A 12,238-nucleotide genomic window follows, 5' to 3' on the forward strand; every position below is an offset into this window, starting at 1 on the left:
TATTTCGGGGGGGGGGGGGGTCTGGACCCTCCCCCTGGCTACGCCACTGGGAAGGAGCGCGTAAAGGAGAGGTGGAGAGGAAGGAGTGCGCTCCCTCCGTATTTCAAACAACAAGGCTACAAATGAGGGAGTCAAGGATGTAGAAGTCAGACCTTGCTTCAGTGACGTCGCGTTGTTGCCTTCAAAGCGAAGCCGGGCGCGCTACGTGATATATGTAGTTGGCGTTTCCAATCCGTTTCTAATTGTTTGAGGGGTTAATGCTGCGCTTGTTTCTTTGAAAATTGTGCTGTTTGGACAATGTTGCATATCAGTAAAGTCTAATTGTAGAATTGTGGATAGAAAACTGAGTGGCAATCAATTAGAGCTGAAAAATAAAATGAAATATCGTCAGGAATGCGTCTCGTTTGGTCTAATTATTTTTTAAATCTCGTGCATGTCATCTAATTGTCGAAGCTATCAAGATATCTTCGGGCCCAGAAAGTCACTCTCCTAGCATTTGTCGTATAGAAACGGAAAATTGAAGCAGGTAAGCCAAAAAAGGTCAGTTGGTGAGACGAGGTAGGGATGAAATACGCTTCAATTGTTTTCGTGTGATTTGATATTTTCCTTAGAATACAATGATTTATGGTCCGTGTGATTTCGGAAACGAAAAAAAAACAACAGAGGCACGGGCTGATGAACGGCCGAGGGTGGTTTTCTGAAATCTGCGACGTAGTTACTTTTCACGTGGTTATTATCCTACGGCGCTGAGATTCCCCCGATGATTGTTCAATCTCTTGGGAAGAGTCACACTATGTGCCAGTCGTATTTTGCCTTTTTTATTTTCTAGCTGAAAATCCTGGCCACGGCTGAAATTCTACTCGTAACCTCTGCGAGAGCTTTCGAACAAAATGGTTCATGAGTAGGACAAGAATCGCATGCGACGGCGCATTCGAAGAGAGAATCGGAACTCTTTCCACCCAGATGGGGCGTTGCATTCACTGAAGCTATTATTTAAAATTTCGGATCCAGATCCGATGTCTTCCGCGACTTTGGATCCGATGTATCCGATGAAGGGCAATATCCGCGGATATTTGGATTCGAGGTTTCCGATCCGACCATCCCTAAAAATAACAATAGCCGCGGTGACTACATTTTTGTTTGGCCGCGGTGGCTAAATAATAATGTAGCGTTCATTACGTCCATACATACGAGAGCAGCCTGGCGGGTGCGCGGTGGCGGCCGAACGCAACCTGTCGAGTCCGCCCGGAGGCCGCGGCGGCTAATGCCAAGCAAGTATCAACTTTCTCAAGGGTTGCATTGATGAAACTGGGCTATACAAACGCGAATGTGTCTAATTTTTTTTATTATTGACGCAGGCGCGTGTTAGTCTAAAAAAGCCCGCTCGATATAAAAGAACCCGCTCTCAGCGCGTATTTATAAGAAACTTTTTTCACAGGAAAACTCGCTCTCTGCACGTTTTTATTATCATCAGACTTCAAATATCATTTGAAAAAAAAATAAAAATATATTTCGATCTATTATACTTTAAAATTGGTGGCCCAGAATTCTCCGAATGTGATTCATAATCGCAATAATTTGATTTGCCGTGACCAGCGGTTAATAAAAGAACGGAAAACGCATGCATTGCTTCCCGATCCCGTGGTTTCCAATTTTTTTTCTCTGACAGTTGCTCATGAACACGCACCATTTCAGGGTTCGTCGGTTTGTCTCTCTTGCCGACATTTTCATGTTTCCGAGGCCTCTAAGGCATGTTCGTCGCAGCACCCCCGTGCCGGGCGTATCCTATGCGCGGGCAAGGCTGACACCGCGGCCGCTTAGGTGTGTGGCAGCCTTTAATGACCCAATCTTATAGTATATGCTCAAAACATTTATCTTCCAGGAATCGATGGAATCGGAATCGACTTTAGGCGATCGATTCTCGATTCCGATTCCGTGCCCGAGAATCGGTGGAATCGAGAATCGACATTTGGAATCGACTCATCCCTAATTAAAACTCATGTAATGATATCGTTTTTAAAGTGGATATTGAGAAAGCCATTAATGAAATCAAAGGAAAGGCATTGGGAGTGAATATCCATGGAGAAAATATTAGCATGCTAAGATTTGCCGATGACATAGCCGTTATAGCAGAAACAGAGAAGGACTTGAAAAATATTCTGGTTAATATGGGTAGGGTAATGGGTGAATATCAACTGAAAATAAGCACGAAGAAAGCCAAGATATTAGTATGCAGCTGAAGAGAAGAAGTCAAGACTAACATTAAAATAGAGAAGCAAAATTTGATAGAGGTGGATGAATTCAGTTATTTGGGAAGCGAGATAACTAGTGACAGGAGAAGCAAGAAAGAAATCATCAGCAGAATAGCCCAGGCAAAGAGAGCATTCCACCAAAAGAGACCTGCTTACAGGGGGAAACTTAAATATGGAAGCAAATAAACAATTCATAAGAACCTACATTTGGAGTATGCTCCCATATGGAAGTGAGGCATGGACAATGACCGCAGCGGAGAAAACAAGAATAGAGGCCTTCGAAATGTGGTGCTACAGAAGAATGATGAAAATCAAATGGATCGACCGAGTTAGTAGCGAGGAAGTCCTAAGAAGAGTAGGAGAGAAGAGAAGCCTCATGAAAACCTTAACAAGAAGACGGAACAACTTATAGGCCACATCTTGAGACATGATGGCCTAATGAAGACAATCGTCGAGGGACAAGTGGAAGGCAAGAACGGAAAAGGAAGACCTCGGACAAAATATATGGAACAAGTAAAGAGAGATGTGAAAGAGAAGAAATACGTAGGTGGGAAAAGATTAGCTGATAGGAGAATTGAGTGGAGAGCTGCATCAAACCAATCCTAGGATCGTTGACCGGTGATGATGAAGCCATTCAAACGCCTGGGAGTTTCAGCTTGTCGTATACACTACAGTAGTCAACGTGGGTGCTGAATTCCTTTTCGTCAGCCATGTCCCGGTATTTTTCCCCGAAGTTTGACGCCACAAGTGGGGCCTTTTTTTAACCTTTTTGATTACTACGTACATCGGAGGTTAATTTCAGTTTATTCCTTTGTTGGGTTTAATTTTATTTCTGAACTTATTAAATAAAAGTTACAAAGGTCGATTAAACGAAGTCAGAAATAAAGAGAAAAATTTTTGGTCCACAAAGCTAAAGCTAAGTTCTATAGTTCGTTCGCTTTGTCCACTTAAATTCCATGAGGATTAAAGATTCATAAAAATCGTTAATATAATCTTTAATAAGGATTTCGAAGGATCCTGAATCTTGCAATTGTGGATAGAAAGTATGTACTTGAGCAGCCACCCGAGTGTGTGACAAAAGGCAATTTTCTGCAGGTAGTAATACTGCCACATGGAGACATCAAAACCTGCTGCCTGAGCATGTAGAACAATTACTTTTTTGGTAAGTTTTTATTTTTTTGCATGAGAATTGGTAGCCAAGGAGGGAAAGATATGGTAGGATGAGGTCTCGGAGGGAGAGAGAGTTTTGAAAGGTGAAAGTGGACTACCTGCCACTCCAAACTGCCTGGATTTCCAGGTAATCATCTGCAGGACTGCTACTTAAGTGTACAACTCCTGATATGGCAGGGTTTGATGGGAGGTTCATTGACAGGCTCGTAGACAGCGTGTCAGAGACAGAGGGTTCGAGACCTTAGGGGTCTAAGCCTTAGAGTCTCTGAAGCTTTGAATCTGAAGCCTTTGCTCAAAAGTCCTTCATAAAAATCCTCAGCACGAAAAGTCCTTGGCAGGAGAAGTTCTGTGGGTTAAGTTCAGAGGGTGTTCTGAGGAATATCTGGGGGTTACCAAAGAATTTTTGGGGATGTACTAAAAAATGCCACAAAATGACATAATATGTTGAAACCATGGTCGGTTGTTCAGTTTTGAATGAAAGCGTGGAAATTACAATTTGCAGTTATTATCATGGACTGAATTACAGTGGAACCTCGATCTATTGTTTTTCAGGGGGATGGATGAAAAAAACAATGAATGCAGGAAAACGATCATTGTGGGACCGTTAGACTAGGTTGCTTAAGTCCCAGGAAACGCAGGATTTCGGCGAGTAATTATGATATTCGTTGAAGAATTCAAACAAGATTGTAGCTAACTACAAGAGTACTAGTACTTTTTCAAAACACTTAGGTCATATTGTTAATTTGACTAATATCTCTTTCAAATATCCTAAAGGAACACGCCACCTCGCTAGAAAATGTTTGCACTCCACTCAGCATTTACTCTACTACTATGGATTTCTGTCTGATGTGAAATTTCTAATCAATCAAATGCCATTTCCAGAACACGTATTCATGAGAGCAATGTGCATGTTGTGCCTAAAACAACCGCTTTCGCCAGTGCAGTGATCGCTTGTGAGATGGATCACAAGCCCAAAATTAGTCAACATATCGATGGCTAAGTTCTAACGACACGTATCTCAAAATTTGGCCAGTCTGACTCAATACATCTAATACTGTTAATAAAACATAAAACTCACGCAAAAAACAACTCCTTGTTTGCAAATGTATGCTTCTCTTTCAGTTTTATGGATTTTTGGTTTTTAATCTCAATTAAAATGATATACAATTTAAACAATTAATTGCTTTTTTAGCTCTCCTGAAAAGTTGCTATTTTTGAGATATGTGCAGTTAGAACTTAGCCATTGATCCATCGCCAATACTACTTCAGTCACAGTATCCCGAGCATCAAGCTTCTCTATTTCTTGAGTCAATGGATTATACTAATCAAGGTGCACTGTTTTACTCGATGCTCATAGCTATTTTTTTCCATCAAATTCCTCTGCAATGACAACAACAAGACCATAGTGAGTTGGGGAAGGCTTCAAGAAGTTCAGACATCTCTGAAATCTCAGTAAGCCCCACCCCTGGCCTTTGGTCACAAGACTATAAGGAACGAGTTAACAAACCACCTTATTACAACAGACTCCCGATTATCCGGCTGCGGTTTATCCTGGTTGCGGATTATCGGTGCATGGTTTTCACTATCGCTCAATTTTTCTGCGATCTTTATAAAAAAATGAAATCGGACGCAAAATCATCAGAATTAATGCATTAATGATAGGATACACAGGGCTTATTATTTCCGTTAGAATCCCCTTCGTAAAACAGAAGCGACTGCGTGCTAGCTGCATTCATGGGAGCATCGTGTTCGTGTTTTCTAAGCCTCGCAGTGTGCGACCGCGTTCCGTGATCACGGATACACGTCGTGCAGCAGTTGCAACCCGGGCAATTTGTGCGAGACGCGACTGCATGGCGTGGTGCCTGACAGTGTAGTTTCCGACGTTGAGCAGCGGTTTTGAAGCATTCGTGCAAACCATTTTTCTGTATCTGTTATGACACAGCCACGGATGAGTGGTTTTCGAAACCAGTTCTGATATGCAGCCGTAATAATATTAGTAAAACCTTGTTGTAGCCGCTAAAAAGATCGCGGACTGGCAAAGAAAGCTCTCAATGAATCTGGAAAGCACTCTAAAATAACATAATAGCAGCATAAATAGTGATACATGTATGGTTTGTTATATGTAAATTATGAACATTACTAGACATTTAAGTGTAAGTTTGGGTAATCCGGGTTTTCCAATTATTCATGCCGCCTCTCCCCAACATTAGCCATTAGGATAATCGGGAGTGTACTGTACATGGATGAATTCTAAAATTACACATAAAATAAAACAAAACGTGAATGGTTCTCAAAGAGAAACAGATAGAGTTTGTCATGGTTTCCTAGATGGAGTGCCTACCATGATAACTAGCTGAAATTTTCCACATAAGTGTGTATGTATTCTTCAATCTAAAAATAAGTACTAAAAGGAATATATAAATTTAAAAAATGACCCAAAAAATCTTACTTGAGGATGTCTTGCTCAAGACTGAGGTATAATCCAACACATTCAGCTCTGCACTCCTCACAGGTTGACCCTATGTCCGTGAACTTCGTGTCATATGTTTCCCCAGGCTCATACCATGACTTAATCTTCATATAATGCATTGAAACAAAGAATTTATAAAAATTCATAGAATTTGTAAAAAAATTGTATCAAATTAGCAAAAAATCATTAACACACCCATAACTCCTTGAAATACAGAGTCCCGCCATAGTTTCTTCAATCAACATAAGAGAAACGCCCTGCTTTACCAGACTAACTATGTACTCAAAATGCTCATTCTTAGTTTATCACAAATTTCCACACATATGATAAATAAAACTCGAGAGATAACACAGGGTTCTTCTCTTTAAGAAATTTGACTTTTCCCCCTCAGAAGACAACTCGAAGAAGGGGCAGATCACACTCTCAAGTGTTCTCAATACCAAACATAATCTTAAGGAAAACAATGAAGACATGAAGTGCTACTGAAGTCCGGAAAATCCACATGGCTAACAAAAAATGATGAATGCAAAATGAACCATAATGACACTAATACAACATCATCTTTTCCTCCATCTTTTCACCCATGTAATTAATAAATATATGTACTTAAAGTGAACCCAATTCTTTAATCACTAAAAATTTTACATACCTGCCATCAACTCATATTTCGTAAAATAATAATCTAAAGTATTAAGAGGTCAATATGTAGCGACCATTTTAGTTTGCTATTTCTTGATTTTTCTGTAAATATTTATTTCAATTAATATCCTAAGTGCAACTGAAATTCACAACGTTGCTCTAAGTGAACTAAATACATATTATATATCAATAAAAATAAATAAAAATCATTGATAAAGTGAAAGATAACTATGTATGTTAAAGTTTTTCGACACCAAAATGCATCAGAAGAGAATTACAGATTTAAAATAAAATAAAAGAGCAAAGACATTACTATAATTGCTACATTTTATACTGATGACTGGAATAAATTATATACACACAAGTTTTCCATAAATAAAAACGAGAAAATACAACAAGAACAGAATATGAGACATGTTGACTATTTCTTTCACTCAATTTTGATCAATTTTTTCAGTGGATTAGACTATTGATTGGACTATTCCAATTGATTGAATGAAGTTCAGTGGATGAGTAATTTGTAAAAGCAGGGGAGCAAAATACATTAAGTACATAATTACTTCCAGGATAAACATATAAATAAGGTGCTTGTTTGTTGACTGAAATTTCAGGTGTAAAATGGATTCAGAGCTTTTCTATTAAAGGCTGCTTATTTTATTCCTACTGATACCCCGAATATCATACTATAAACTTCGACTCACTTACATAATGACTCACTCTTGACTATTGAAGGAGTTTAAAAAATTAGGCTTCATTAAAAATATTAAAACAAATCTGATTTAATACATGCAAATGAAAGCATAAACACTGAATTTTGTTGACCATGCTAAAAATTTTGCTCATTTTAGTCACTGATTTCAATTTTTAAAGACACCAGATTAGTTTTTTTGAAAACTTTGATACAACCTCTGAGTACCTAAGTTCTTTATTAAAAAATTACAAAGAGAAACCAGGATAGAAATACCTCCCAAGTCACATAAAATATGCATGCAAAACTAATTAGGTATAGACTGACATATTGCGCTTCAAAGATGATTTTTCACCTACCTTTTCATTGGTTAAGGGATTCAATACTGATTCGATATCAAAATTGAACTTTCCATCCTCAAGTCGCCTCAAAGTCTTACCACTGCCATGTCCAAGCAGTTCGTGGAGTCCAACTTGTACCTAGGGATGATTCAAGAAAGCATTAAAATAATTTGCTAACTGAAACATTACATTCAATGGTTTATGGCTCAACTTTGTGGAAGTTGAAGTTTAGAAATGACGAAACGACTTTGTTTTCCAAAACGGATTTATTTTTTTGGTACTATAGGTTTTAGGTTTGGTATTGTAGGTTTTAGGTTTGGTATTGTAGGTTTTAGGTTTGGTATAGTAGGATTTAGGTTTGGTATTGTAGGTTTTAGGTTTGGTATTGTGGGCTAGGGGTAGGTTTTGAAGTACCAAAAAAATAAATCCGTGGAAGAAAACCAAGTCGTTTTGTCATTTATGAACAAAAAATTATAAAATATATCCCACAATTGTCATTATTACTGGTGGTATAGTTCAACATAGAAAATTTCTATTCTTAATTACAGTGCAGTTATAGTGCATTAAAGCTACAAAATACCTCCTGACCTACTCAAAATAGTACTAACACAAAAAGTTATTTATTGTGGCAACATAATTCATTACATGCTCATATTCTGCCATTATAAAATGAGAAAGGCTTGCCTAAATGGACAATGTACATCACTGCCAAATCAGCAAACTAAGTTTATTTCAGCATAACAGTGAATTAAGTAAGCAATGAATTCCCATTTCATAAGATGCAAAATTTATTTTAAAAACGCACACAAATATTCAAAACATAGAAACCTTGCCAATTCGTTAAAAGTCATCCATTCAAAACTACGAGAACAACAAAGTTATACATAACTCCAATACTGAGGCAGAAAAGAGAGTTAATAGTTTCTCCTGAATTTTAAAATTTTCTGAGCTCATGTTTCACTGTATACAAAATCCATTAGGTTCAATGAATTAGTATATTTACCTCAAATGAATTCACTCTATATTTGGTCAATAATTCCTGGTCAGCCTCACTTAGAAAAGGTGTTTTTGACTCTTTGTAATGGGCTGGGATCACATTGCCAAGGGAGACATTTTTAAAGCCTTCACTTTGCCGAATTTCATCATCTGAAAGAACAATAATAATAATAATATGTAATAGTTTTATTGGACATTAAACAAATTAGAATTTTCAATAGTCTTCGTCATAAACACATAGGAATTATCAAATACACAAAATACATATGGCAAAATCAATTGGATTATGCATCAAGAAAGGACAACACAATTTCACATTCGAAGAACTCATTAATGGAGTAAAAGGCTTTTTTCAATAGCCAGTCATGAATAACTTTTTTAAACTTTGTCACACTCACAACTTTAGCTTCAGGGGGCAATCTGTAAAAAAAACGAATTTTTAGTATATCAAATGAATTGCTGTTTTTGCTTAACCTGCAATGAGGGACGTCTAGGGTGTCACTATTCCTTGTGTAGTGATTATGAAAATTAGACCTCTTTTCCAAGGAGCACAGATTATCTTTGACATTGCAAAGGGATTTATATATGTACAAGCTGTAGAGAGTCATAATCTCAAGCTTGGAGAAGACAGGCTTGCAGTGATCCCTTGGGAGAGAAAATGAGATTATCCTAACTGCCTTTTTTTGCATTTTAAATAAATTATTGGTGGATGGTGAATGGCCCCAAAGTTCAACACCATAATTAATATGGCAATGAAACAAAGCATAGTATATGTGAGTAAGGTGCTCTTTTGGTATCAAGTATACAAGTTTACGTAGCATATAAACTGCCTTGGACAATTTTCCAAGCGTGCCTACAGCATGTGGCTCCCAAGTCAGTTTTTGGTCGAGTTCAAATCCCAATAACTTAATGGTGGTCTGGGGATTATAAGAAGTGCTCAAAGAGAAGACGAGTGACTGAGTTTTATCATTGTTCAGAACCAGACCATTTGCAGAAAACCAGTTTGAGGCTTCAGTAAAAAACAAGTTAGTCGTAGTGCTTGCATTAGTCAGGTGATTAGACTTGTGAATAAAAGTAGTGTCATCTGCATAGAGTATGGACTTGCATGAGACTTGCATGGACTTGCAATACCCATATGTACTCGTAAGAGTAAATGAAGAGCATTAGGTATCGTATATCGCTTCACAGCAGATGTTCTGATCCATTTGCCTTCTCACCTGAACTAAAAATAGAACGTTTCTTTCATAAGCTCATTTGTATTCCCTTATACTTTCACAGCGGAGAAGTCAAGTGTGGAAGCATTCAAAATGTACTGCTACCAAAGAATGATGAAGATAAAATGGATTGACCAAGGAAGTACATAACGATCTAAGAAGAGTGCGAGAAAAAAGAAGGCTTCTAAAAACCCTACGAAGATGGGACAACTAAGTTGGCCAAATTATGAGGCATGATAGTCTGTTGAAAACAATCGTAGAAGGACAGTTGGATGGGAAGACGGATGAGAAGGAGAAGAAATACGTCACCATGAAAAGGATAGCAGATAGGAAAACAGAATGGATAGCTGCATCAAACCAATCTCACGATTGCTGACTTATGATAACGATGATTTTCACTGCTATGTATTATTTTTTCACAGCTGACTTACATTTCTAGAAACATAGCCTGCATCTGCTCAGACTCAGATAAAATTGGTACATCTAGCTCTTTTTCAGTAGTGACTATGTTAGCCAAACCGTTTTATAGAATACATATTGATTTTTTCAGAGACACAGCTCATTGTTCATTTCCTATTTCTAAAATCTTGTGCTTTCTTTAATATTGCGTTTAAAAGTTTTGCACCGTATCTAAGAATTTAATGTAGCTAAAATAATAATATGAAATTTTTCACAAAATACATTTTAATTCGACAAGAGTTTCCAAGTGACAAAATCATCTTCAGGGTGGACAGATCATGTGTGGATTTAGGTGGATAGATTTCATACAAAATTTAGCAAGAGATGTTGAAAAATTTTCATTAATTAAACATGATGATTAATAATATTATAGTGTAATATAAAAAAACACAGCCGGATATGGCTTTAACGTTTTTGCATTCAATGTTTTTCCTCATTTAGTGTTTATTTTTTGGGATACCGATTCATTCCATATCCAAGCAATGTAAAGATATCCTTATTTAGCATTTCCACATTCTATGTTTTTCCACATTTAAGGTCCTAAAAATTTTACTGCACAAGATTTTTTTTCCCGATTAAATGTTTTTTCCATTATGGTCTATTCGAATAAATATTGAAATCTTTGAATTTCTGCTAAACAACAAGAAAATTTGGACAAAATTTCAGCAAGAGTCGATTGAATCTACCAGGGAATGCTTCTTCATCAGCATTCTTCCGCAAAAGTAGCACTGAGACATTAAACTTGTAAGACGGGTTATTTGTCTTCATGTAATGTTTTGCTCCCCTTCTTATCCAAACACTTTATGTATCAAATTCGATTTAATGTAGTTAACTCATCCCTAAATAACCTATAACGTCCTTATCTTTCACTTGTTGAACTTGACTTTGATGATTATGTGACAACTGATGACACGATATAGGTATTCTCCGAGGGCCGCCACTATGATGGTTTTCTTGGAATGTTTTTCATTAATGGCTTACGAACCTTTCAACTTTCAACTCCACTCTCTACAGGAAGTTCAGCGTTAGTTCAATATTTATCCAGTCCGCTACTTTCCCTTCAAAAGAGGAGGCCCAACATTATTTGCTCAGTTCACCCAAAGATTCTTTCTATAATCCATTCCAAGGTCACTTTCTGTGGATGAACCGTAAAAGAACTGAGGAAGAGTTTCCCATGACATGATGGTGGGTGAGAGCATTCTTTCTTCGCGGAAGAATGTCATATTACATCGCATATTTTCCGGAGCCCATTTGACGACATGCAGATGGCTATCATCGATGTCGATTCAAAGATCTGCGACTATTTTATGTCAAAAGAGAATGGCAATGAGAGCTTTGACAACTGTATCACAGACCATGACTCTAAATCAATTGCTCATGCTGGAAAAAAATCACCGCATAATCATGGTAAAACTGATGAGCATGGAAAAATATGAAAATCCAGCTGGAATTCCTTGGTAGTTGACTTCGACATTGTAACTCTGACGAAATTGCCTAACTCCAGAGGTAGTGACAATTTTTCAAATTAACTCCAGTTCTGTAGAAGATTAAACCTATTCACTGCGCAGAGTTTAACTAATCATCACTCAAGGTCCAATCATGTTTTATTAATAACTGGCAAGAAACAAGGCGAGTCAGAGTCAAGGTGATCAGCATAACCACCTTCTCCCGGCTCCATTCGACCTGCATGAGGCTGCAGATATATGACAACGAATCTGGTGTTACCATCGAGTTGAACCACCATCGACTTGTGTGCATTCTCCAAATAAGACTCTCCTATTTTGGATGACCTCAAAATCCAAAAAAAAATGTGCACTCAGTACATTTTTTAGTGGTGCATTTGGCACTCATTTCGAATGCATTAAGTTGGGAAAATTCCAGAAAACTTTCCGTTAAATAGATATTCCGTAGTTTATAATTACAGATTAAGGTTAATCTACTGTCTCTTTATTTCACTTATCTACAATGATGCAATGATGAGGATTTTTTGGGGAATTATAAATATTCAT

The 12,238-nt window shown here is 37.5% G+C and overlaps 1 protein-coding gene across 2 annotated transcripts in view; it reads right to left on the reverse strand.

Annotated features, from left to right (window-relative positions):
- LOC124167895 (dipeptidyl peptidase 3) overlaps positions 1-12,238 on the reverse strand; it is a 52,033-nt gene that overhangs the window by 11,909 nt on the left and 27,886 nt on the right. For both annotated transcript variants that reach the window (XM_046545953.1, XM_046545955.1), the window contains 3 exons: positions 8,564-8,706; positions 7,579-7,698; positions 5,872-5,996 (listed from right to left, as the gene is read on the reverse strand). In XM_046545953.1, coding sequence (XP_046401909.1) covers positions 5,872-5,996; positions 7,579-7,698; positions 8,564-8,706 — 388 coding nt within the window. The remainder of the gene's footprint in view (positions 1-5,871; positions 5,997-7,578; positions 7,699-8,563; positions 8,707-12,238) is intronic.

Source organism: Ischnura elegans, chromosome 11 (genome assembly GCF_921293095.1).
Source record: "Ischnura elegans chromosome 11, ioIscEleg1.1, whole genome shotgun sequence".
NCBI lineage: Eukaryota > Metazoa > Arthropoda > Insecta > Odonata > Coenagrionidae > Ischnura > Ischnura elegans.